General features: G+C 47.5%; 1 protein-coding gene across 2 annotated transcripts; it reads left to right on the top strand.

Moving 5' to 3' along the window:
- Positions 1–344: 344 nt before the first annotated feature.
- Positions 345–25,921, top strand: PACSIN3 (protein kinase C and casein kinase substrate in neurons 3). Of its 2 annotated transcripts, none has more exons than XM_063331966.1 (11): positions 345–527; positions 12,784–12,867; positions 14,399–14,499; positions 14,941–15,097; positions 15,594–15,829; positions 16,235–16,390; positions 16,946–17,121; positions 17,924–18,044; positions 18,515–18,651; positions 19,776–19,936; positions 21,572–25,921. In XM_063331966.1, the coding sequence occupies exons 3-11, from the start codon at positions 14,446–14,448 to the stop codon at positions 21,685–21,687; spliced, it is 1,314 nt and encodes a 437-aa protein (XP_063188036.1). In that variant the 5' UTR covers positions 345–527; positions 12,784–12,867; positions 14,399–14,445; the 3' UTR covers positions 21,688–25,921. The 2 variants fall into 2 exon arrangements, with proteins under 2 accessions (XP_063188036.1, XP_063188037.1); XM_063331967.1 differs by lacking the exon at positions 345–527 and adding an exon at positions 758–831.
- The last annotated feature ends 37 nt before the right edge of the window (positions 25,922–25,958 follow it).

Here is a 25,958-nt window from a genome sequence, read left to right as displayed (position 1 = left end):
AAGCCCCAAATCCAGTGGGCAACACCGAGAAGCGCCCAACTCCTCGGGCTTGGTCTGACCATCACCCAGGGCCGCCTCCCTCCCTCTCCCGGCGCCCGCCATGACGGGGGGACGACCCGGCCGGCGCGGCCTCCCCCAGGGAGAGTGCAGCCCCCCGACCCGCGCCTCAGGGCCGACCCCAGGCCCTCCCCGTGGAGGGGGAACCGCGGCGGGACGCGGCGCTGCTCCCCCAGCCTCGCCCCCGGCCCCACCTGCCTGGGCAGAGCCCGCTCGGCGGCGGCGGCCGCCCGTTAATTGGATCAAGAGCCCGGCGGAGGGGGCGGGGAGGGGGGAGCCTCGCCGGAGCTGCCCCGCCGCCACCGGAGTGCCCACAGCCCAGCCGGGCCCGCCCCGCCGGGAGCTGCTGGAGGCGGGGCGGGAGCCCCCGCGTCCCGCGGCTGAAATAGGGGGAGGGCCCGGCCCTCTCCCAGCCCAGGTGGCCGCTGCCCGCCGGCCGCACCGCTGTGGCGAGCCGCGCCGCCTGCGAGGTAAGCAGCGGGGTCACCTCTGCCGGAGCTGTGGCTCCGCTTCCCCCGGGCCGGGCGCCCCCCGTCTGCCGGGACTCCTTTCGGACCTGTTCCCCGTGGGGTGCCGGGGGTCCCGGCGGCAGAGCCCGGCCCCCTCCCGCCGCCCCGCGGCGGGCAGCGCAGCTCGGGAAGCGCTGGCGGCTGCGAGGGAAAAGTTTCCTCATGGAAAGGGGGTGGGTGGGGGAGGCGGTGCCCGGCCGGGCGCTGCCTGTGGGTAGAAGGGGATCGGGAGGCGGCGCGGCTCGACTCGGCGCGGGGACCCCCGGTAAGCGCGGGGGAGCGGCAGGGCTGGGAGGGGCGGCGAGTTCGCGGTCCCCGGCAGGTTGGCTCGCAGGAGGTTGGGGGAAGCTCCCGGGAGGGCTCCGGTCACTCCGCGTCCCCGCCAGCCTGACCTTCATCGGGTGCCCCGCCGCCGGCCTCCCCGGAGCCGGCCTGCCACCGCCCCGTCGCTGGGGGCTGCAGAGGTTCCCCCTCCCTCCGGAGCCATCGCCTCCGCTCCGCGGCGGGGACAGGGGCCCCTTTGTGCCGGATCCGTGTTGAGCCGCTTCCCACTCTGAAACCGGAGCCGCGGGCGCTGGCAGCGCTGTGGCGGAGAGGGGTAAAGCGGATTCCCAGGACCCTCTGGGGGAAGGGGCCTGGCTGGGGCCCAGGCTCGGGGGGCTGCATCCCCTCGTGTCGCGGGGGGGTCCGCGCTGTCAGCCGGGCTGTTGACGGCCGGAGTGCGACAAACGGGACGGTGCCGGCCTTGCTCGTCCTCTTCCTCCCTTCTGTCCGTCGACAGCCGTCGTGGTGTGGGGCAGGGCGGTGGTGTCGCCTGGCCCCTGGCAGCCCGCCGGGGTTACCGCGTCCTCTCTGGCGCAGGGCAGGAGAAAGCTGATAAACGTGGAGGGTATTAGTGGGCCTGAACATCGAGTGCTTGAGAAGACAGTCTATGATTTGTCACTGTGTGTGAGAAGACGGAGACGTGATCTCCACAAAGCTATCGATAAGTGAAGCTAGCGTGGCCCAAACGTGTTAACCGGTTTCACAGCTTTCTGTGCCAACTATGTGTTCTTTGCTTGCTTCAGTTCTTCGGGCCCGCAGAAGGCTCAGAGCTCGGTGGTGAGGGGGAGGTTAGGTGACCACTGCTGGGCACTTGCTCATGGCCCTAGGACGCAGTCTGGCCTTTTTGTTTGCTCTGCAACCCTCCTTATTCTACGTCCTGACACGAGAGATGAGCCTCTCTTCACTTCAAATCCACTGCTGGTCTAATTCGCATGAAGGAATTTCTGATAACGATGGTAACTGATTGCAGTGCAGAACCCTAGCAGAGCCTCCCACTCCACCCTGGAACTCAAATGTCACCAAGAAGTCCCTAAGCCTTACAACAACTCATGTCATTCTTGGTGCATAATGGTAGCAGAATGCACAACTGGAGCGTGTGGGCTAAAATGACAGGGTCCAGATCCTCCTCGCCCCAGGTGTGAGCTGGTCTCTGGGTGGAGTCAAAGTGGAGCTTCTCCCCATGCATTGCATAACTGGGCACATTCTTTTGGCCAAGGATTCACCTTTCTGTGAAGCGCACAACATGCGCCGTGTGAGGCAGAGTCTGTTCTGCTTTGATGGTGTTTTGTGTTATTGATGGTATTTCACTAGAAGTTCCCTAAAATATTTACTAGATTGTCCTTTTGAGTTGCAGCTTGGAACAGAATGAATGTGTGAGCTAGATCAGCTGCTTGCTGCCTTCCCTATTCTGTGCCTGCTGTATTGTATTGCTTTATTGGCTTTTTTTTTTTCTTCTGACCTATGAGTTTGAGCTTCTCTGGCTTGTCTGTGCTTGTTCAAGTGAAGACTGTCTTCTTGGGCGGTAAAAAGCAGTAACTTCAGTGTGTCAGCTATGTATAGGCTTGAGAACAACTGCCCACCTGGAACTCCACTATCGAACGTCAGCGCGTGAATAAGGATTGTGTGTGACTGGACTGTGCCAAAATGCCGCAGGTCCTTGGCAGACTGTGTGCGTAACCGAGTCATAAAAGCCTGAAAACCTTATGGACCCAAACTCATTTCTTCACAGGACAATGACTGGTGCTTTTAGCCAATTTAAGTTACTGCAGATTCTATAAGAGCTAGCCTGATTCTTCTGAGCATTCCTTGGATGTCACTGCACCAGTGGCAACATGAGCTTCTGTTAGGAACTCATACGATATCACTGACTGTGGCAAATACTATATGTTCTTTATTCTGGCCATCTTGAGGGCTGGAGACTATTCAGTTGTTGTTTGAACTATATGGTCCGTGTCATGGCTGGCATCCAGTGATTGAACCAGGGACCTCAAAAGCTAAAAGTATCCGCCTGTAGACTGAGTGGAAAAAGCTATGCTCTTGATCAGAGAGCATTAATAAACTGTCTCTATTTTTGCCATCAGCTGATCAGTGATGTGTGAATTTGGGCTGCTCTTGAGAGCTCATGGGGAAATGCCTAAACAATAGGAGAACTGTTTAAGCCCTTTGAGGGACTCTTATCTCTTTAAAACAGACTTTCTGATCAGGCAAGCTATTTTATCACTAGTTACTCAGCATGATGGGTGTAGAAGGTTCTGTATGAGAGGGAACTGTGTCAGATAGATTAAAAAAAAAAAAGCCTTAATATCTTAGGCTAAGGCCTTAGTGGACCCTGAGTGGGACAGAAAAGTACCTACTGTATCTGTCAGTTTTTGTGAAGAATTTGGGATTTTGCTCTTTGAAGAATAACAAAAGAGCTCTGCATCCTTGGAGCACTTAAGAAGTTGTTTCAAGAGGTAGCTTTTTGCTGATGACCAGTGTAATTTAACATCCAAGTGCACTCTGACTGTCTGGGCACAAGTTTTTCCAGCACAAAGTCTAACATCAGTGCAAAAAGCCTGGTGTGTCCTCTGCTGTAATCATCCAGCTTTGTTTCAGTGACTGGTACAATAGTTTCATGTTCCTTCAAGCTGAAATGTGGTCTGAAGCCGGGCACTGCAATGAGGCAATTTGTGTGACTGGCATCCTAATCATATTTCAGCCTTCAGCGATTTCTCCTCACTGTGGAGAAACAATGGGAAAGAGCCTTTCAGACTTGTGATAGTCAGAATTTGTGTGTTAAATCTAGTGGTTGTCACTGGGCATTGTAGTTTGTTGAAGAGGCATGTGAGAGATCTCCATGGTACCAGAGGCCTGGATCCAGAGGCATTACGCTTGTGTGGGATTTTATGTTCTCTTAGTAGGTGACTACTGATTGCAGCCTGTCAGTAAATTTTTTCCAGGCTAGAGATGTTAGAATTGCTGCAAGCAACGTACAACTAACTCTGTTATCAAGTCTTCAGCTTCCTTAGTCCTGTCCGTGCTATGAGCTTGCGCAAGCAGTGTCTCTTCTGTTTGCAGGAAGATACGGTACTTGCCTCCTGGGCTGTTGGGGACATGGTCAATCTTTTCAGTCACCTATAGGTGATTATCTGTTGCCAGTCGCTTCCTCTTCCCCCACAGCATCCCTCCTGCTGAGCCAAACCTCTCCTGCGAGTGCTGAGCTGTATCAGCTGCAGCACTGCTCTGTAGAGCTCTGAAGTAGGCTTGCTGCCTGTCTCTGGCAAGGGCAAGAAGCTTTCACGGAGGGTTGGGAGAAGATATAGCATATTTCACTTCTTGAATGATTCTAGATATTTATTTTTGTTTCTTGGTGTTTTCAGTCAGCTGCTCTTGCACAAGGACTGCTGTCCAGTGGAAACCTGTGTGAAACCTGTGGAAACCCCAGTGCAAGCAAAAAGCTAGGGGTTTGAGCTGTGGGATAGGAGCTGCTTCAGGAAGCCATTGTGCGGGAAATAAATAATCCCACTGGATTGCTCTGTTTGTGCTTTCTGTTTTTTAAAAAGCCTCACAGTGTTCTTTCCTCACATGTCGGGTTGAGTCCTGAGGATTGGAAACTGAGATCATTGCTTTGGGCAATGGGCTGAGAAAGCAAATGACATTCCAATGATGCTGAACAGTTAAAATCTATTCTGTAATGTGTGCCCTTTGGGCTGACTGCCCCATTTGCTTGTGTTCTCCCCGGAGTCTTGTGGATAACACCTGGGATATGAAGTAATTTATAGTCCTGTTCTTCAGCTTGAGATCCAAAAATTTATTTGAAGAGGCACTACTGATACCAAAGAGCAGATTCTGTGCAGATAGTATGAAAGCAGATAAAAGTTGTCCTATGACATACAGGATAATGAACTTGAGGAGCATGCGTAAAGTATGAATATCCATGGTGCGGGACAGTTCCTACTGGCTGCACTGCTTCAACTTTGTTATCTGTGTGTATCTGCAAAATATGTTAGAAAGGCATATGGGTAACTTCAGGAATGGAGTACCTACAGAGTAACTGAACGTGCCAAACTCTTCTTGAACCAGGAGATGCTACGAAGGGAATCTAAATTACTGAATGTTCTCTGTAGTCCACAGAGCAAACAATGTTTTCTTTTTACATGCCTGGTCCCATAAAAGACTGTGCAAAATGACTCTGTAAAAGTTGTTCTATAGTCCTGCCAGTTCATGTGTCTGAAGTCTGCCTTACAGTTGTTCTTTATGTTTTGATTTTTCCTGTAAGGAAGCAGTTGAGTAAAGCAAACTCTGGTGACAAAAGGTAAACAAAGAGCCCTTCCATCAAAGTGGAGAACTGACCGCGACATGGAACAGAAGCAATGGGTGTGATGCTTCACCTTGTTCTTCTCTTTTACTAGAAGAGATGTCTTAGGACTCAATCTTATCTTATTCAGCTCTCATTTCAAAAAGTTGGTTATACTCCCTTCTACAGCCTGTTTGGGACTTGGATCTATGCATGGAACTGGATGAACTTCAGAAACACCTTGATGATGATCTTTCAGGTTCTTGTCTGCATTATATGAATATTTGGAAGAAAAGTATTCCCATAATAAACAGTTTTAGTAAATCGGCTCTTAACAAGTAAAACCAGAAACCTGTTTGATGCAACCAGAGATAGAGAGATGCAGTGCTTTAAATTCATTGGCCATATGATTGCCACACACTTGATCTGAATGACAAAATATTTGCCAACTCTGTCTCCCATTCCCCCTTTCTCAAAAGACAGCTAATGGAAAGACAACTATGGGTAAAGTGGAGCCAGAACTTGCAGAACTGTAGCTGGGTTAAAAAAAAAACAAGCCACTAGAACCTCCAAATGGGAGGAAGGGGCAGAGAAGGCTGATTGGAGACATCTGACTACCCTGTAGCAAGAAGCCACCAGAAGCTCAGTGTTACAATGGAGCTATCTGGCCTATAGCACCTCTACAGGAGTTGATTGGTTTGATTGCACTCTGCTTCCTTAAGACTTCTTAATGCATTCAAGTAAACCTGATCCCTGCTCTGGGGGTTGCAAGGTGATTCAATCACAGAAGAAGAATATTCCATTGACAGGGACTTAAAAGGAGTTTGCTTCCCTCCTGCCCTGGAAACAGCCCCCATCACCCACCCACCCCGTATTGTTTCTCTCTTCTTTGCTCGGGGTTGGTTGAGGCTGGGGCATTTTGTTCTGGCTGGATCACTGCTGTTCATGTGAAGGTCTGAACAAAACAAACTTATTTACTGAAAGCCTGGTTGGAAGTGGGTGGACTGGCTCAGCCTGCTAGTGTGATGAGTTACCTTTACTAAGTTATAGGCAACTGTGTTACAGGATGGACTATTGATCTTGTCTTGCCAGTCACTGAGTGCAGAAAAAGAGCGAGTGGGTGAAATGTAGATTAAATCCTGGAAAAACTGTCTGCATTCAGTGCAGATTGAGACTGCTGAGGAGGGGTATAATGGCTTTGGCTGGAGCTTTAAACACCTGTTTTATCAGTGATTTAGGAAGAAATAACTTCCACTTGTTTGGGGTCCCTTCTGATTAAAAGGGAAGTGCTGATTGCATGTATTTGCTGGCAAGCTTAGTGTTTATTTGCAGAGACTGATGCAGCAGGGTAGGAAGTACCCAGCATGGAAGCAAGCAAGTGAAGAGGCTCAGGGAGTGGGACAGTAGGGATTACAGGTTCTCAACATCTGCATGGGTTAAAACCTTACCCTGGAAGAGGGGTAAGCCAGGCAGAGTGAGAACTCTGAAGTGGACTAGTGCGTGGAACAGGAGCTATGCTATTCACAGGACTAAGAAAGTAGGGTAGTCTCATGCTGTTCCTGCTAGCTTGGATGTGTGTCCTTTTTTTTTTTTTTAAACTAGCTGTTGCTGCTGTTTGTAGCTCCCTGTTAAATACATAGACACAGCATACATGTCAAGATTATTCCAGCAACCATCTTGAACTTACCAAATGAACATGGCTTGTTGCCCTGTTAGAGTATGGTACCCCATGATCCAGTATTGATTTCCTCCCTCCTTTAACTCTGTGGATATTTGAGATTATAATAAAATTTTTTTATAGGAAGAACAAGTGGGGAAGAAACTAACACAGACCTTGATAGCCTAATACGTTCCTTCATTAACACTGTCTCATATTGTTGTGTTAACCAGGATAGTTCTGTGTTCCTGTAATATTAAAGATCTCCTAAACCATATTGGAAAAGAAAGCAGAATTTTTCCTTTTCTTGGTGAAACAATTTCTGCCCAGTACTGCTAAGTCAGTCAGGAATCCTAACCCTTAGATCAGCAGCAATGTGTTGGTAGAAGCCTGTCCTGTAGCCTTGGCCTCTGAGAACCTGATAGGGAATAGCTAATAAATGTGGAAAGTATTTAATTCTGAATGAACACTAAGAATATTCTGGAGTACTGTGTCCAGCTCTGGAGCCCTCAGCACAAGAAGGACATGAACCTGTTGGAGCGGATCTAGAGGAGGGCCACGAAGATGATCCAAGGGCTGGAGCACCGCTCCTACAAAGACAGGCTGAGAGAGTTGGGATTCTTCAGCCTGGAGAAGAGAAGGCTCTGGGGAGACCTTATAGCCGCCTTCCAGTACTTGAAGGGGGCTACAAGAAAGCTGGGGAGGGGCTGTTTGCAAGGGCATGTAGTGATAGGGCGAGGGGCAATGGTTTTAAACTAGAGCAGGGTAGGCTTAGATTAGACATTAGGAAGAAGTTCTTTACAATGAGGGTGGTGAAACACTGGAACAGGCTGCCCAGAGAAGTGGTGGAGGCCCCATCCCTGGAGACATTCAAGACCAGGCTTGATGAGTCTCTGAGCAATCTGATCTAGTTGAAGATGTCCCTGATCAATGCAGGGGGGTTGGACTAGATGACCTTTAAAGGTCCCTTTCAACCCAACACATTCTATGATTTTGAAAACTTGGAGTAACGCATAGGGGAATATGTGTCTTCAGTATGTTAACTTGGTCTGAATGTGGAGAAGACCAATATAAAGAGGTTGTGGTTTGAAATAGGAGAGTAATAAAGCAGCACATAGACTCAAGAGGTCAGCCCCTTAAGTGGAACAGGATCTTGCTTGTATTTTGGTATAATCATGGAGAATTCTGCTAGTGGACAGCCCCATGATCTCTAGAGAAGCATTGTCTGGGAGACGGGCTTCTGTTACAGGCTTGCACGTAGCTCAAGTGACCTTTGTGTGTAGTTACTGTTTTGCCTGATGTCTCTCTGACCTCTCCCTGGCTGGAGAGATCAGCTGAAATCTTTCTCGAAACTGCATTAGGCGGCCCTGGCAAGCTTCAGTCCTTAGGGAGCGGCTGGGAAACACTGGCTCTTAGTGCCTTTCCCAGTCAGGTGACTCCACTAAGGGTGTGACCACAGCAAGAAGATAAATATCTCTAAGGGATGTTTTGGAGGATCTTCATGTTGCTTGGCATCCTCTCTAACTGTAGAGAAGAACTGTCCCCTCTTCAGAAAGGTGAGTATACCTTAAGTATCAGTCCTCCTATAAAATTGCAGTGGAGAGCATGTTACTGGACATCATTACAACCACTGGTTCAGAGCTATTGGATGTGCATCTCTAGAGATGGTGAGGCTGGAAAGGACTCCCTCTTCCATGTCCCATTTCATTCTCTCCGTCAGGGACCTTCCTAGCACTGCTGTACCAGTAGCAATCCAGTTCATTACGCTGCTGGAGTCACATGTAACCTCCTGGCTCCAGCTCCCTAGTTCGATTCTGACAAGAAGTTAAAAACAACAAAAAAAACCACACCAGGTTTTCATATCTGTCGTTCTGTAAGGGGAGGGGAGCTATCAGCCTTTTGTGTATTTAGATTGTTCAGATTGAAATGTTTATCTGCAACCTACACCAGAAGTGCGCTGGGATGAATACCTTCACCACTGCCTGCTATGCAGAAAAGTGACTCTTTGGGAATCAAACAAATTGATCACAGAAATCTCACACTGCTGCCTTGTGGTGTTGTCCTGAGGTGAAAGTCAGTTAGTAGCAGCCCGTTCCTGATTCAGACTCTTGCTTATCTTGACTTTAGCACCTATATAGAAATTGGTCCATCATAAAAATGTGCCTCCACCAAAATCCCAGTTACTATTACTAGATAAATATAACTCAACTTGTTCCTGCATGCGTCTGCATCCAGTACTTGCTGTTGCACTTGAGAAAGGGGAGAAGAGTTGGGCAGAAGGCCTTGTATGGCACAGTGTACAAGCTCTGTTTGTGTGGATGAATTCCTGCAGGGCTGCATGCACCAGCCCTTTGAGCATTTGCAGAGTTCAGAGGCTTGTTCTTGGCAAACTTAGGAAAACAATTGCTCACAAGGAGTCTCAGGAGGCAGTCGAGCAATGCACAGAGGTGATGCCTTAAGCATTTGGAGGCTGGAAGTACTGGAGTGTGGTGTAGAGGGAAGAGGATCTCTGTGGTTTACTTGCCTTAGGGAAAAGCTTCTGAAGTGGAGAAGAGTGATTATTACTATTGGGTCTACAAGTTTTATTTGTGGATCAGGACCCTGTTGTACTCATGTTGTGCAAACATGAAACAAAAAGACATACTTTGTAGTGTGTTGCCAGAATCACACGTGTTTTGAAAGGGAAGGTTTTAGCCTGATGCCATGGGCTGAGGGCAGGGAGCTGTGGTCTGAGATGTGTGACTTGACTGGAGCAGGTGTGAGATTTAACAACATGGTTAAAGGTGGAAACAGCTCTGCTGTGACAAGCCCTCTGGCATTTCCCTGAGTGGAGTTCAGTACCAGTGAGGCAGTCATGAGCCGTTCTATGTCTCTGCAGCTAAAGACCAAGAGCCATTTTTTGATAACTTAATAGGGAGTTGATAGCAGGTGTGGCCTAATAACTGTGTTGGTCATAAGTAAGCACAGGCATTTGGGGGAAGGAGGGGAGTACGTTTTTTAATACTACTAGCAAAAAGGGTTGTTGCTCTGCAGAAATCTCATTTGCATGGTTCAGTTTATCTACCTGATGTTGCTGGTTGTAGTGTCTGTAATGGCCTCGTCTGTAATCCTGCAGATGTGTGAAGTGAATAGAAATGTAGTCACTCCCTCCTTCAGAGACCTTGTCTTGCAGGAGCTGCAGTGAGGTCTCAAGTAGCTCTTAACTGTGATAGCTGAAAGAGGAAGGCAGAAAGGTAGGAATAAACATTCCTTTGCCCTGCAAATATGACTTGCTAGATAGGCTTCTCTTAGCAGAGGCGGTAGTGGCATCAGAAAGTCTTATGTGGTGCTGACCCACATATAACTCTAGTTCACCCAATATAATTCCAGTTATATTGCTTATACTTTACAGGCTCTGCCAGCTCTCCTGAATCACATGGTGGCTTTTGCTATATCAGGCTGTCCACAAGGTAGCCCCGTTGTCTCTACTTTGCTGTAAAACAACCTCCAGGCTTTGGCATGCATAACTCATACATTTGCTTTTCCTAGCAAAGTCAGGTTTTCCCAGTCTCAGGCTCTTGGTGGCTCACAACACGTGGTTTTTTGGGAATAACTAGGCATGAGGGGGTGGAGTAGCAATCTACTTGCTCTTCCAGGGCTCAGGGTGACAGCAGCAGCTGTTCTTCAGACCCTGTGTGCAGTGCTAAGTACCTTCCCTATGTCTGCATGCAGATCCAATTTGATCTGCTGACTGACATGGGCTCATGGAGTATGTAAAGTCCAGAAAAAGCTTGGCAGAAAAGGGTCCTCCTTGTTCTCTGACCTTTTTGCTTCTACCAGACGAGATTTTTCTGGACTTCTATAAAGTCTATATACTGATATGGAAATATGTACTCAAGTGGCTGCTACTGAGGTCATGGAGGCTAGCCTGTAGGAATATTATACTACTCTATTGTATTCTCCCACCTAGCTACTGTGCCGATGACTACAGTATAACCTTAAGCTCTGGGACACTTTGCCACATGATATTGTGGGCACTGAAAACTCATGCGGGTTCAAAAGCAGATTGGAGAAATTAATGTAAGAGAAATCCATTGAGTGTTACTAAATTCATAGGTGCCACATCCAGCTCAGGAAGTTCCTGTCAACAAATGGTTAGAGGCTTAGAGAGCATGCAGGGAGACATCATGTATGCTTGCTCTGTTCTCAAAGTGAGGGAAGGTATCTGCTCTTGGCTGTTGTCTACAGAGCCTATGAGAACCCTTAGTCTGAGCCAGCACAGCTACTATTATGTTTCAGAGCCTGTTGATCTTAGTGATAGTAAATCCACGTTTTTGGGTTTGTAACTCCTGAGAAAATAAGTACATCTCAAATTTTAATGTGGAAACTGCAGAAAGAATGGATTCAGGGTGGGTTTTTTGTTCTCTTGCTTGACTGTCCCTCAAATGAAGAAGCACACTCTGACACACAACAGCTTCCCACATTTACCCCCAAATTCTAGCACTGTGTAGTCAGCCTGAATTGGAAACCAGAGATGGAAGGTATGTTTGTGATTCATTGCTTCCTGATAAAGTGGGGATGGGCCGTGGGATGGAAAAAGTGATACAACCTTTATGTGTCACATATAATTGATCTGTGTCTTCATCAGGAGAAAGACAAGAAGGGTCTGCGGCAGATTTAAGTATGCTTTTACATAACTATTTGTGAAGCTTTTTTAATCTTAGTAATTTCAGGAATGTGCAGTTTGGTTTTACTGGGGACCACTAGGAAGTCTTAGGAAGTTTGTGATGAGCTATAACTTTTTAACAACTGACCTGGATCATGCAAAAGTGTCCCAACTCTTCCCCCCAACCCCTTCCTCACCAGAGGACCCTAACTTTTTGCAATAACCCAGTCTGCTTTTCTTTCCTTCCTCCTCTTTTCCTACCTTCTTTTACTCCTTCTCCAAAATTGTCTTACTGTCTGGCTAAAAAACCCACTTCCTCCCGGGTTTTGCAGTTTCTGCTGTCAGCTGTATTAACTCTCAGTTGCCCTAACCTTCCAGCCTCAGCTGAGTGGATATTGATGATGGAGCAGAAGGTTTTTTTGCTTGCCTGTTTTATAAATAAATAGACTTTTGACATTGAAGTAAATATTCAGGGAAGTGAATATGAGGTAAATAAAAATTCTTCCTTCATCCCTCGCTTCCCTTAACCTCTGCAGGCCTTTTACTTCCCTTTGTGGAAAGTTGATGACAGTTACTTATGCCATAATGCAAAATAAAGTATTTCTGAGACTATGATGGGGATGGCTTACAGAACTAAGGGTCAAAAAAGCTCTGCTGATAGAGAGTCACATCCTACCAGGGCAGTGTTAGGTGCTCAGCTACTAAATGGAGTCCAGGCCTGTAAACCAGAACACGCGTTCATGTAGGTTTTATTTTTTTGTTTTCTTTAAATGTAGAGTTATCGAGTCCTTTGTCTTGTATATAAATCCTCTTCATCTTTAGTAAAAAGGGACTGGAGAAAGCGTATGCGTGTGTGCTTCCTTTCTCCCAGAGGAACCTATGTGTAAAAGTGTGGGCACCAGCACATGGGGGCAGTGGGATTTGATAAACTGGACACTGTACAGTGAGGGGGGACCAGGCCCCACGTACAGTGCCTGGGGACCGTGCTTATTTTAGGCCTTCCTGGCCATGAGCTGTTCCCTTTGCTCAGCTGTTGTGATGCTACCTTTCCTGCACAGTGCTGTCATGCCGCCCCAGTGTTTCTATTTTAACTCTCTCTGGGGTTAGATCTTGTGACACAAGGATTTGGCATCTCTCCTACGTGCTGGAATGTGGCATCTCAGGAGGCACAGTGGCTGCAGCTGCTGTATCAGAGGGTGCCCCTCCTAGGAACTGGCAGAAGGGGGACACCCCTAGGATTGTGATGCATCAGAACAGGCAGCATCCCTGCAAAGGACCGGTGGTGTCTAACTGTGCCCATCTCTGTTTCCTCCAGCCTTTTTCAAGGAGTTTGAAGAGCTCAAGACATACTTGCCAGCTGCCCACTGCTCCCCTGCGGCATCTCACTTTAAGCTTTCAGGTATGTAGTTACTGGGGTCAAGACTAGAGTTGCATGCCCTGGAGGCACATAAGATAGCTTTGCAGCCTGCTGACTGACAAATGGTGGAGAGGGAGTAAGGACAGGGACAGCTGGTGGCATGAGTGGAGGTATTCTTCAGGTTTCAAGGTTTGTGCACCTGAGTGTCACGTCCCATTTAACAACTTGCTTCTGTGGCTGGAATTCAGCACTTCCAGCTTTCTGGAGAAACCCAGAGGAACAGCATTAATGTACTCCTGGCACTCTCCATGGGATGAGACTGGGCAAACAGAGCCAAACTGTTTCCAGAAGAAATATAGGAAATTCCTGCAGTCTGTGTTGGGGTGCTTCACTGTGTGGCTCATGCCACTGACAAGGATTTGCAGGAGGTGGGAGATGTGGACTCTTGACCTAATCTTCTTCATCTCTGCTGTGTGCTCTGTGGGCTGGCAGAATGAGCAGATACCTCTCTGGGGTGTGAGGGAAGCTTTTTATAACTAGGAATGTGCAAGAGGAGAAGTGGCAGCAAAGGACATCTATGCTGCATTAACCCAGTCTTGTCTAGAATGGAGTGGGTTGGTGTGCGAGTGACAGGGTTTGGGCCTTTTTCCATTACTCCCTCTCTCATTCCTGCACAAGAGCAACCCTGAACCTCTCCCCAAGGAATTCAGTGTCGTACCACGTCAGGAAAAAACCGGCAGTGCAGGCTAGCACAGGGGAATGGGCGAAAGTTCTGAGGCAACAGATGATGAGACAAACCTTTTGCCTTGTAGTCTAGATTTTGAGCCAAATGTAGCGAGAGAGTTGAGTGTAATGAAAACACTAGCTCAACAGGGATGTTTCTAGTAGGGAAATAGTGCTGCTGGGTAACTGGCATGTGTGCTGCAGTGCCATTTGGCTGGCTATGCCCCAGCGTGTTTCTGTAGTTCTGCTCAAGCCCAGCTCAGCTGGTGGGCAGCTTATAGGGCTCCTCCCCATTCAAGACATGCCTGCCTGCTGACTGCTTAGCCTTGTTTTCTCCAGTCAGTTGTTGTAATCCCGTAATCCTGAGTCATACTGGGAAGCTGGAGTCATCTCCATTGACAGAAGACTTATTTAAAGCCTTTGAAGGCAGATTTCAAATAGCTTTAACTACCTCAGTTTCTGTAGCTTTTGCTACCCTCTTGAGGGCCTTGGTTAAAAACAGAATCTCTGCAGAGATGCCTGGTGCTGTTCAAGGGTGTTGGATTCACTAGCATCCCCAGTATCTGTACAGCTGAGGTCTGGCAAGATTGTCTTCTACAACATTCCTTCCCAATGGTCTGCAGGCCTGCCAGGGAGGCCATCTGTCTGCAGGGAAGGAGGAGGCAGGTTCAGTCCTGGGCATCTCTGCTGGATCTAGCCATCTGCTGCTGGAGGCGCAGTGATGCGAGTACTTGCCTGCAGGGCAGTAAATTGGGCTCCTCCAGCTCCAAGAGTCATGCAGAACTGTGCTCTCTACAAAGGCACAGCCAGTGCTATGTTAAAAAAAAAAATCACTTTTGTCTCTTCTCAGCTTAACTGAAATCTGCAAAAATTCTCTGCTGCAAGAAAACGGGGGTGATGTCATCAGAAGATGATGCTGGCGGGGAGGCTCCTGGGGGCAGTTTCTGGGAGGTAAGGAAGGATAATCGGAGTGTGAGGGAGGTAGGAATGCCTTCTTACCTCCCACCTGTGGAATTAAGGGTTGAGTTTCAGGTTCCTGGGTGACATGTTGCTCTTGGGGAGTGGAAGGGAGGAACTGTGGGGAGGTTCAGTAATGTGCTGTGTGTTACTACATGGAGGAGGGGACCCTTTCCTCCACAGATGCTGTGGAATGAGAGTTCCTTGTTCAGCTGACACTGATCTGTGCTGTGAGAGAGGCAAGCAAAGCATCTCAGCTTCTTCCCTCCAATGCTGTGCCTCCTTGAGGGAGTGCCAAAGGAGGGACTGAGACCAGCTGCTGGCTTCAGAAGGGTCTGTGCTCCCTCCCTATGCAAAGATTGACCTGCTGCTGTCTATTCTGAAGGAACATGAAAGTCAGTACAGTATAAATGATGGCGTGATGTGAAATTTCAGGCTGGAAACTACAGGCGGACAGTGAAGCGTGTGGATGATGGGTACCGGCTCTGCAATGACTTAATCTCCTGCTTCCAGGAGCGAGCCAAGATAGAGAAGAACTATGCCCAGCAGCTAACAGAATGGTCTCGTAAGTGGAGGACCAATGTGGAGAAAGGTAAAGCTGTGTTCTCTGCATTTTCCAGTGTTTGGTTACAAAAAAAAATTTAGTTTGGCAAGTCCTTGGGCTGTCCAAGTCTTAAATCAAGCTGCAGATCTCCCCTTTTACAGTTGGCTTGGCTGTCTCTCATCCAGTCAGACAATAACTACCAATGCTGTGATTTAGTGGCAGTGGGCTCAAACTGATTGTGTTTCACAAAGTAATGGGAGACAGGGGGAGGTGCCCCAAAGGACCTACTGGTCTGTGAAGCGGAAGCTTAGCCTCAGTCATGAACTAGTGTTACTATCTGTCCTGAAGCTCACACCAGATCTGCGAAGAGAATTTTCTACAGAAACCTTCTCCTAGCCGACACCATCTGGGATGGCTAAGGCTGCCCAAAAAAAATGCCCGTCTTGGCCAGGTGTAACAGCCATTCTAGATGCTGCCTGTTAGGACTTCTTCCTGCTTCTGCGGTCAGGAGGTGTAAGAGCCCCTCTGGTGCTTGTTCCTTCAGGTCCACAGTATGGTACTCTGGAGAAGGCCTGGCATGCCTTCCTGACAGCTGCAGACAAACTGAGTGAAATTCACTTAGATGTCCGGAACCACCTGGCTGGCGAAGACTCAGATAAGATCAAGGCCTGGCAGAAGGAGGCCTACCACAAGCAGATGATTGGAGGCTTCAAGGAGACAAAGGAGGCAGAGGATGGGTTCCGCAAGGCCCAGAAACCCTGGGTGAAGAAGATGAAAGATGTAAGCAAAGTGTGAATGGGGAAGGAGGGATAAGAGCAGTTGAACTGGCTGCCTGACTGTGAGAGCCACTGGGCAAACAAACTGGGTTTAGCCAAGGTAGCAGAGAATGCCAGAGAGGGAGGGACGTCTTGATGGTCTCTTGGTGATTTTGTAACTTCCTTCCCATGTGGGAAGACTGGTAAGAAGCTCCGTATTCCTGCATGGCAGGCGAGCACTGAAAAAGAGATAATTTGGAGCTACCTTTTTGCTTTGGAGCATGGTTTGCTAAATGCCAAATTGGCATTCCTGTTATATTGTCCCGAAACAGTTGCTGCTGACTGTAACAAATGTTAACATGTCCTCTCTGAGTAATTGAGGATCAATGTAGTCAGGATCATGGCTTTCTCTGCATCCTCCTCCTTACAGGTGGAGACTTCAAAGAAAAACTACCATGCGGCCCGTAAGGAGGAGAAAACAGCCCATACAAGGGAGAACCATGCCAAGGCAGACTCATCTGTCTCACAGGAACAGCTGCGCAAGTTGCAGGAGCGTGTAGAGAAGTGCACTCAGGAGGCTGAAAAGGTGAGCATGTGTTGTATGGATGTGGGTCACAAGGATACTCCTCTTGAGGAAAGAGCACTGGTTGTAATGTCACTCAGTGAAATGGCTGCTGCTGAAGCCTGAAAGGAGGTGTGAGATCCCATTGTTTGAGGTTTTAGTGAGTTAGGCTGAGACTTCAGTAACTGAGACTAAGGTCCCTCTATTGTTGCTATGGGGTAAGAAATAATTTATAGTAAATTTAAAAAAAAAAAAAAGAGGGGGTGCAGGGGGCAAGAGCTGCAGAGTTGAAGACTTGGCCACTGAAAGTGGCTGGTTTGCCTGCCAAAAAGAGTGAAAGTGCAGAAGGCCCTCTATGGAAGAGGGTAGCAGGGAAGAACAAGGAACTTTCAAGAATATTAGGAGAGCAATGGACTGGGATATCAGCTATGGGATTTCTTCTTCTTTCGGTAGTATATTTGTTCGGGGGTGCAGTGCAGTGGAAAAACTTGTCAGCCCCAAGCCAGAGCAGGGGGAGTGTCACTGGTTTGACATCAAGGCAACACATCTCACCATTGCTGTCTTCCTGGGTCGATACAGTGCAAGGATCAATACGAGAAGATGCTGGAAGAGCTGAACCGCTACAATCCCCGCTACATGGAGGACATGGAGCAAGTATTTGAGGGCTGTCAGGAAGCAGAGCGCAAGCGATTGTGCTTCTTTAAGGAGATGTTCCTGAATCTGCACCAGCATCTCAATCTCTCCACCAGTGAAAGGTACCAGCCCTGACCCAGGAGGGAATTCTGCCAGCCTGGGGTGCCCTGGGCTCTGGTGAAGGATGCCAATTCCGATGTCTGTGAAAGAAAGCTACCTACTTGCATCGGTGCTTCCAAGTGTGTCTTAGAACTGGCATTTGGTCCCTTTAGATTGACCAGTGCTGGCGTCTCTGGTCTTGGACAGTGCCAGGTTTCCCAGAGAGGATTCCTTCTGCCTCTGAACCCTTCCTCTTCCAGTACTGTCCTGTGGGTGTTTTTACTCTATGAAATGCCTCCATGTTGCTATATGTAATCCCAGTCTGAGGAATGCAGCTCTGTTGCCTTCTAGTATCTATAGCTATTACACCCATTCTGCCCTGGGTAAAGAGACCTCTTGTGAGATAATGATAACCATAAGCCTACAAGTTTCCATTAAGTAGGGGTTACATGGGGAAATGGGTGCAGCCAAAACTCTTCTGTGCTCCTGTACTCTTAAGGTGGAGGCAACAAATCTGAGCCACCCCTCTGTGTGCACGAATGTGCCAGGCTCTTTCAATGCTCACTTGATGAGCTGTACTGAGAGCTGGCAGATGTTAGCCTCTGCCACACCAAGCAAGCCTGTCCCGTTTGCCAGGCTGACTGTTCTGTAAGGGTGGCTCCCTTTTTCCTAGGGCTTAACAGGTGCTGCTCTAGCATCCTTAATCCCATAGGACTCGGAATGCTATGTAATTGTGCATGAGGTTATGCTCTTCCTTCCTACTTGGCTCTTGGGAAACTGCTGAGGGACTTGATTACTGATGGTTCTGTCTGTTCCTGGTCATAGCTTTCATGCGTTGTATCGAGATCTTTACCAAGTCATCATGGCTGCAGACAACCAGGAGGACCTGAAGTGGTGGCGCAACACTCATGGACCAGGCATGGTGATGAATTGGCCTCAGTTTGAGGTGATGTAGCATTCTAGAGTGTATTGTTACTAGTTACAAACATATAGCTGCTTTACCGAAACTGGTGGATTGCTAGTCTTGGGTTGGAAAGACCACGTCTTTGCTTGGCAGGCTCAAGATGTTAGGCTCTCCTAAAATGTTTATTGTGTTGTAAGCTCTCTGGTGCCCAAAGGGACACATGCAACCCTGCCAAACTGCAAATACTCCAGCCATCCAGCTGCAAGGTCGAAGAACAGGGGTTGGTTCTCAGGGCCTTGGGACAAGTTCCTGTTACAATTTTCTCATGGCCCCTCCTGTTGTACCTTGGGATTCAACAAGAGTGAACCCGATATGCCAGCAAGGCCATTTGGCTGATCAGCCCAGCCACAACTGAAGTATGACCTGGTGGTCTGTCCTATATTGGTCAGAAAAGATGTGCAGAGCTTTTCTATTTGAGTGGCTTGATGGTGTTATTGCTTTTCCCTGAACAGGAATGGTCCCTTGAAACACAGCGGGCAATCACTAAGAAGGAGAAGAGTGGCAAGATGGCTGATGATGTCACGCTGACGAGCATTTTGCCTACACGGGATGGTGTTGTCTCACAGACCCCTCTGCAGACAAGGCGAAGGTAAGGGCTGAAGTCTGGGTCCTTATAGTGATGAGATTTGGCACGGTCATACTAATGCTGTGGGAGACTCTGGCGTGCGTTTCCCCAATTCCTCTTAGAATCATAGAATCTTCATGGTTGGAAAGGACCTTTGAGATCATCAAGTCCAACCATACACACACAAAAAAAACCCCCTACAATCTCTGTCACTAGAATCCCCTACAATCTCTGTCTCTTCCTGCCAGACAGGGTGAGGAGAGTTGGGAACGGGCAGCTTTGCCAGTTAGCTGTACTGTCTCCTAAATGCAGGCATCAGACTTTATTTTTTTTTTTTCCCCAACACAGTGCTGAGTACTACCTAGCAAGTCTGGGTATAGCTGCTTCCCTTGATGGGAAGCATGCTGGAGAATAGGGAGAGGCTGAAGAGACTCATGCCCTGCAGTTCCAGTAGCCATCCTGCTTTGGTGAACTCTGGCCTAAGTAAACTGGGCAGAAAAGAAAGGGGATACAGTAGTGGCCATGAGACATCTCTATATTTCATAATCTATTGGATTCAGGGGCCCTATTTGCCAATCTACAGGTTTTCCTATCAAGACGAGCAGAACAGCCTCTTCTATGACAGCCTGAGGGCACCCACCCTTGTGAAGTTAGTATGGAACATAGCCACTTCAGGGGTTTTTGGGTTCCAGGTGCCTGTCCTCTGCTGCTCTTCCCTTCTTTCCAAGTTCCTAACTTCGAAAACAGCATTCCAGACATCTCTTTGGAACGGGAGACATGGGTTTTGCTGTCTTATTCTTGTCTGGAATAACTCTGGCACAGCTGGGCTCTCCAGTTAAGACTGGCCTTTCTTGTGTGAGAGGGTCTCCTGGAGTAGAATGAGGTCATAAACAGTGTGCATGTGTGAAAATACTTTGAGAATGAGTTACCCTCGTGGCCCTCAGGGCTCTAATGCTGGGATGCTTTCAACCAAATCTGTTATCTCCTGGGATCTCTCCTCTCTATTCACCCTCACTCTTGCACCTTGTTCTATAGCATAGCAGTCTCAGGATGGGGGGGACGTCAGGGTGGTGCATGATTCAGGAGGAGGTGCGTGAGATGAGTCTGCTAACAACCGTCTTGTCCGCTTTCTCCTTCCACATACAAAGCGGAGGGAAGGAAGACATTTCGGAGTGGTCAGATGAGGACACTCCCAAGAAGTGCCTGGATGCCAATGGGCATGAGGAGGACATAAAGGTACCAGGTGTACGGGTACGAGCACTGTATGATTACACAGGACAGGAGGCTGATGAGCTGAGCTTTAAAGCAGGTACAGAAGCACTAATCTCTTACTAACATTTTGCTGTCCTCACTCTGTCTGACTGAATGATTGAAACACTCTTTAAGACCTGGATGTCCCTTGGAAAACTGATACTTGCTCTTCTGCTGGCCTGACCCATTGTCAGCTCCTCTGAGGTGGATGATACACTGGGAAGTCCAATCTGCTCTAGACTAAGAGAGAGTGAGGCCACATAAAAAGAGACTGCCTAGGCCTTGGTCACAGCATAGGGAGAGCAGACACCAAGTGGTGAGAGAGATCCTTCCTGCCTCCTCTTAAGGCATTTATTCTGCATTGTATCTTGAGATTTTATTAAGTGCTTCTCCCTTGTGCCATCGATTTATTAAAAAATATATATATATAGGTGGTCTGGATTGTCCTTTGAAGTAAGCAGAAGATAGATGTTTTGGGTGAAAGCTCAGCTGACTGACATGCGCTACTGAAGGCAGAGTTCAACTGCCAAAAACCAGCTATGCAAACTGTTGCTCAAAAGTAGTATCTTGAGACTGGAGATCCTGGCTCACAGCAGAGGATTGAGTGAGACAGAATGCTGGAGCAAACAGACCCTTCCCCTTTTCTTCCTTCAGTTAAATTTAATTTGCATGTGCCATCTTCTCCAACTCCAAGAGGACATCCAGATCTTGACAGTGTCTCTAATCTTGCTTGTTTTGAGTCTTACATGGTATCTCTGTGCTATACCTCTGCAAAATACACCTGTTATGAAAAGGCACTGAAGTCCTTCAGTAGCAGGGGCTTGTGCCTGAGGCAAATATCTATGCTGTGGTGTTACCATACTAGTAAACTTCCTAACACTAACTTGTTGCTTTAAAATATCTTGCAACATGGGTGCTCTAGAACTTGACTCTTTGCTCTCTCTTTCCACCCAGCAGATGTAATGAGGCATGACTGGTTAGCTTCAGTCATCCCCTTTTTGAATCTGCTCTGAGAAGCACGCACCAGTAGGGCTTAAGCTTAACAGCAGATGACTATTTCTGAGCCTCTGCCAGTGTAAGATGTGCCTATTGATGCAGTCAGACCTCCCTCTGGCAGAAGTATGACCTCCTACTAGTGGAGAAATGGGACTTTTCTGCCCTTTCCCAAAGTAGATGTGGGAAGGTTAAAAACCTTTCTTGGTGATAGTCCAAGAAATGAGTCCGTGCGTTGCTGGCCAAACCAGATACTCCATCATGGAATAGTCATTTGGGGTCCTAACAGCCAGAGCTTAGCAGCCTCTTTCATTTCCTTCCCACCTGCTACGCAAGAGCCACTAAGAAAGAAATCTCCTGAGATTGTTCTGATCTCTCTGGCTTGTAAGCATGTTCTTCTGGGAGTAGGAAAGCAGGCAGAAATATAGGGCACAAAAATATTTCTAATGTTGAGAAGCAGAAGCAAAGGTCTGTCTCTAAGTTCCTTGCCCTAGGGGATGGTGCTGAGCACAGATACTGAAGAGGTCAGTAACTCTGACTTTGATTAAACTGTGTGGTATGATACAGAGCACGATAAGGGGAGAAAAGTGTGGTGATTCACACCAATACATCCTTGCTTCTTATCAACTCTTCTGGGGCAGGGAAAAATGCAATGCTACTTTTGCCAAATCTGCTTCCTAATGACTGTTTTTGCTTTTAGGTGAAGAACTAATGAAGATTAGCGAGGAAGATGAGCAGGGCTGGTGCAAGGGCCGACTTCTCACTGGCCAAGTTGGACTCTATCCTGCTAACTATGTTGAGAAGGTTGGATCATGATTGCTACTGCCCTGCTAGTGTGTCACAGCCATACCAGCATCTCCTGCAGAGGTCACTGGGTCACTGCTGTCCCCAATCCACCTTTGCAGTATATCCAGCAACTTCTGGACTTTGAGGGCACGTATTCCATGTAACTAATGCTTCACTTTAAATGCCTAGACCTGTAGGGATTTTCTAATAAATAAACAAAGATGAGTAAAGACTTCTCTGACTGTGAGCACTATAGGAGTGGAGTGCAGAAGGGAACAGATTCTTTTAACTGCCACTCAGTGAAAGGAGATAAGTGACACACGCAACTCTTCAAAACAGAGAAAACAGACTTCCTTGGCTTCAGTGCACATGCATCCATAGGGTGGTGGGGTCTGCCCTGCCCCCAGGCTTCCTGTTCAAGGAACTTTGGATGTGCAGGGTAATAGGGAACTTTCTAGTACTGCTTCCCCTTTTTGGCTCAATCAAGCTGACTGGTGTAAATCTATTTTTTCCTCCCACAACTTTCAGAAGTCTTCAGTGTTCTTCACCTGCAGGTTTGTTGGCTCTCTGGTAAGGCAGCTGGTATAAGTGATACAGCTTCAACAACCTTGATGTCCCCTCCCACTGCCCTCAGATTTATTGGGGTAACACCAGGAATGAATGATAGTATAGCCTGGGGACAGGAGAAAGAGGCTTCTATCTCACATGATGTGGCTAAGTAGTTGTGAACAGAACTGTCTGGCAGCAGGCTGGAGTTGACCAAATGTTCCCTGAGCTAGAATGGGTCTTGACATGCACTGAAGGCTGGTGATAACAAAAAGGCAGCCACATTCCAGTGCTGTTCTGCTTAGAACCCCTAAATGCACTAGTATATGTTGGGGTTTCTAATGCCTCTAGATTATTTTGGCTATACTGCTATTCATGAATGCTCAGTGCACAGCAGAGACCCTCTTTTTCCTTCTCCTGCATATTCTTGACTTACACGTGCTTTGTCAAAGAGCCCTATGCTGTGATGAAGGGTAGCAGAGTGTGGAAGCTACCTGCTGGCTGGCACACTAGCTGTAGAGGGATAACTCTTCTTCTGGTCCTGAATCGCTGCAGGTGTACTTATGCCCAGTTGTTAAGTGCCATTCAGCAGGGAGGACCTATCAGACCTCTTTACCTGGCCTGTCTTTCTGCCCTTGAAAGCCTCTGAGGCTGCTGAGTCAAAATGGGGTTCTTATCCTAGTGCTCTGCATATTCAAACATCAGGATTGATGGACATGTTCTGTATAGGATAAGCCCAAGAGCTTGAGGGGACCAAAAAAAATAAGGAAAAGCGACTATTTTGGGAAAAACAAACAGTAGTTTAAAAATGGTTTACTTACCACATCTGCTTGAAACTGTTGTTGAGATGCACTGTGAGTTTGTAGTAGCCTTCCGTAGTGAAATTCTTGTTCAGGCTTGGCGCATGTGAGGAACTTGGTCAAGTCAGACTCACAGAACTTGGTCGAGCCTCCGCCAACCATGCTGGGGTGAACCGCTTCAGAGTGGTTTTGAAAAGGGGTGATACAGATAAGGAGTTGTGAAGTCATAGGTGAGAATTTGGGATTAAATGACCGCAGAATGTTAACAGCAGCTAGTGAACCAAAATGGATGTTTAACAAGCATAGACTGAAAAGGAGGTGGGGATGGATAGATGCAGACACTGTTAACTTATGAGAGATTGAAGTACCACAAACAGCTTGTTGCCTGCCTGCCAGACAGAGCGGAAATTAACCTTTTACAGCACACTGGATGCCTTGAAATGTAGCCTGCCGTGGACAAAGAGATCTAAGACTAATGCTAAATGTGCTTTTGTGACACCACAGAAATGTATCAGCTGTTGAAAGGTCTTGCTCAAAGTATCCCTAGCACTGTAGCTCATGAATGAGGGGGAGAAGGGTGCAAACCAAATGAACAAGGCTAAAGCATTTTGTTCTGAATCAGTAATGTCATTTCTCAAGAAAAGAGAAAGTATTCCTAAAAGGTAATTAAAGATCTAAGCAACAGACATTAAAAATGCCCGGATTTAGCTATGAATTTACTTATTATTCAAAGTCCAATATTTGAAGAAACCTCTAAGCTCAGGCCATGTAATTAGAGGTGTTGGTGTGTAAGCACTTAGATTTATTTAAAGATACAGTACTGAAAGCAGAGACTAGATCTCAGGTAAAGTAACAACAGTGTTGTATAGTAATTGCAAATGCTCCACTTGCTGACCTACAACTGAATGATTTGTTGCTGCTTTGTCCTAACGCTCATGAATGTGAAGAGAGCGTGCCTGCCAGGCCTGTGAGATAACAGAGACAAAACCGGATAAAATGACCTAAGATGTGCTATAATGAATATGAACGTTTACCTTATTGGCCTGGATATTTTCAAACACTAATACTAGCCTTTCATGTGAGGTCAAAAAATTCTAGAGGGGAGTTACAAAGGATAACTGGAGGCTTAACTTCAATTCCTCTTCTGAGTTCTAGTCAGGCTATAATTAGGGATGGAGTTAGGTGTGTCCAGAACCTGCTATGAGGACAGAAATGTCCACTGGACAGGACCTCTGATTACAGTATAAACAACCTGAAACTCCACAGGACAAAGTCTGAACAGACTTGTTTGTTCTAGGAAAACATGACCACCTGATCATACTGGGCTGCTTGAAGGTTTCCAGAAACAGTGACATACTGCAGCTTATGTGATCAAGTCCCCTAAAGGAATGTTTGCACATCAGAAATTCCTGCCAAGAGCTGAAGTAATGGAGAGGAGACAACACATCGAGAATGAAGAATTGCTTGGCTGGACTGTACCTCATAAATTTCGGCATGGCATTTAGTCCTGGCTACTCAAAACCAAATGGATTAGTAAAAGAGAGCCTCTGTAGTAAAGAACCAGCTGGAGGGGTAAAAAAAAACCAAATCAGACACATGTAATGATCTTATATTAAACTAATAGCTCTGCCTGGAGACTTAGTTTTCCATACAAGCAAATGAGGTTTCAACCATAAAGGCTCTAGTTAAAACTTGTCATCCATGCCCTGCCAAAAGTTTTGTGTGTGAACAGAGACATGCACACATGAACTAATTGCTGTGCCTGAATTCCAGAAGGCCAGCAAAGCCTGTTCTTCCCCCATGGCTTCTGTAAAAACATACAGATGCATCTCTGTGCCTCATGGGCAACATGGTGAAAACATTATCTAGTCATATTTTTTTTTTTTTAATAAAGCCACTCCTTGTGGAAAGCCTGTACACCTGTGGCTGGCAGATAATTAATTTGGTTCTGACATCTTCCTGGAAAATAATTTCTGAAGTATCACGCAAATCTTGGATTTCCTGTTGATCATTAATTTTCTAGGAAGAGGAAGTTAAAGATTCTCTATGACAGACCACACCCATTTCCCCAAAGCAGCAGCTGAGCTTGCTCAATCCATTAATGATGTTTATGCCCTGTAGGCAAAATCTGGGTCGCAGAACCCACAGGACAGCTGTGCTCTGTGATGGCAGCTGAGAGTTGCGGTTAGTTTGTAACTCTTGGTGGCTCTCCCGCAGCCCTGTGTGGAGCTTGGGGCCATTGGTGCTTCAGTTTACTTTCCATCCTACTTCCCCATCCCCTATGTCCTTGTTGTGGCTGTTTTGCTTGGCACGAAGTGCTGAGGCAGGTACAAGTATGTGGCAATCCTGCATGAAGACCCCCCTCGGAGCTGTTAGAAACTGTCCCGTGCTCCCTTTGCTCCTGCCCTGTTTGCAGATCCAGCCCAAGGCCGCAGCCGTGTGGAGCTCAGATCTGCTATTTCAGGCAGGTTTTACCTGACTACAGCGCAGGCTGTGCATGAACTGGGGCTGCTTCAGTTTAATTTCTAGAGCTGACAGCGTTATGCTTATGGGCAGCAGGCTGCAAAATGCCCCTCTGCTTGTGAAGAAAGCTGGTGCTGGAGTTAAAATGGACTTGAACAATCCACTCAGGCCAGTAGGTGATCGTTTCTAGGGTAAACGCACAGAGACTGGCTGCAGACTGGTCATGGGGCTGAACCTGAGACAAAGCCACTCCACAAACTCCATCTTGACCCATGGAAATGTGGTTGGAAAATACCCACTACAGACTGGTGGGAAAGATTGTGCAAAACAAGCAAGGCAAAGTATCTTCAGAGAGACCTCGTACACACACACACAAAAAAAAAGAAAAAGACTTGCAACCAAGTGTTGCACCACTGCCCAGGTACAGGCTAGAAGGACCTGGAAAACTGAGGGGCTGCACAGGAGTGAGACTGTTTACCAAGCTGCCTATGT

This window comes from Chroicocephalus ridibundus, chromosome 4 (genome assembly GCF_963924245.1).
Source record: "Chroicocephalus ridibundus chromosome 4, bChrRid1.1, whole genome shotgun sequence".
NCBI classification, from domain to species: Eukaryota; Metazoa; Chordata; class Aves; order Charadriiformes; family Laridae; genus Chroicocephalus; species Chroicocephalus ridibundus.
This window is presented reverse-complemented; position numbering and strand designations above follow the sequence as displayed.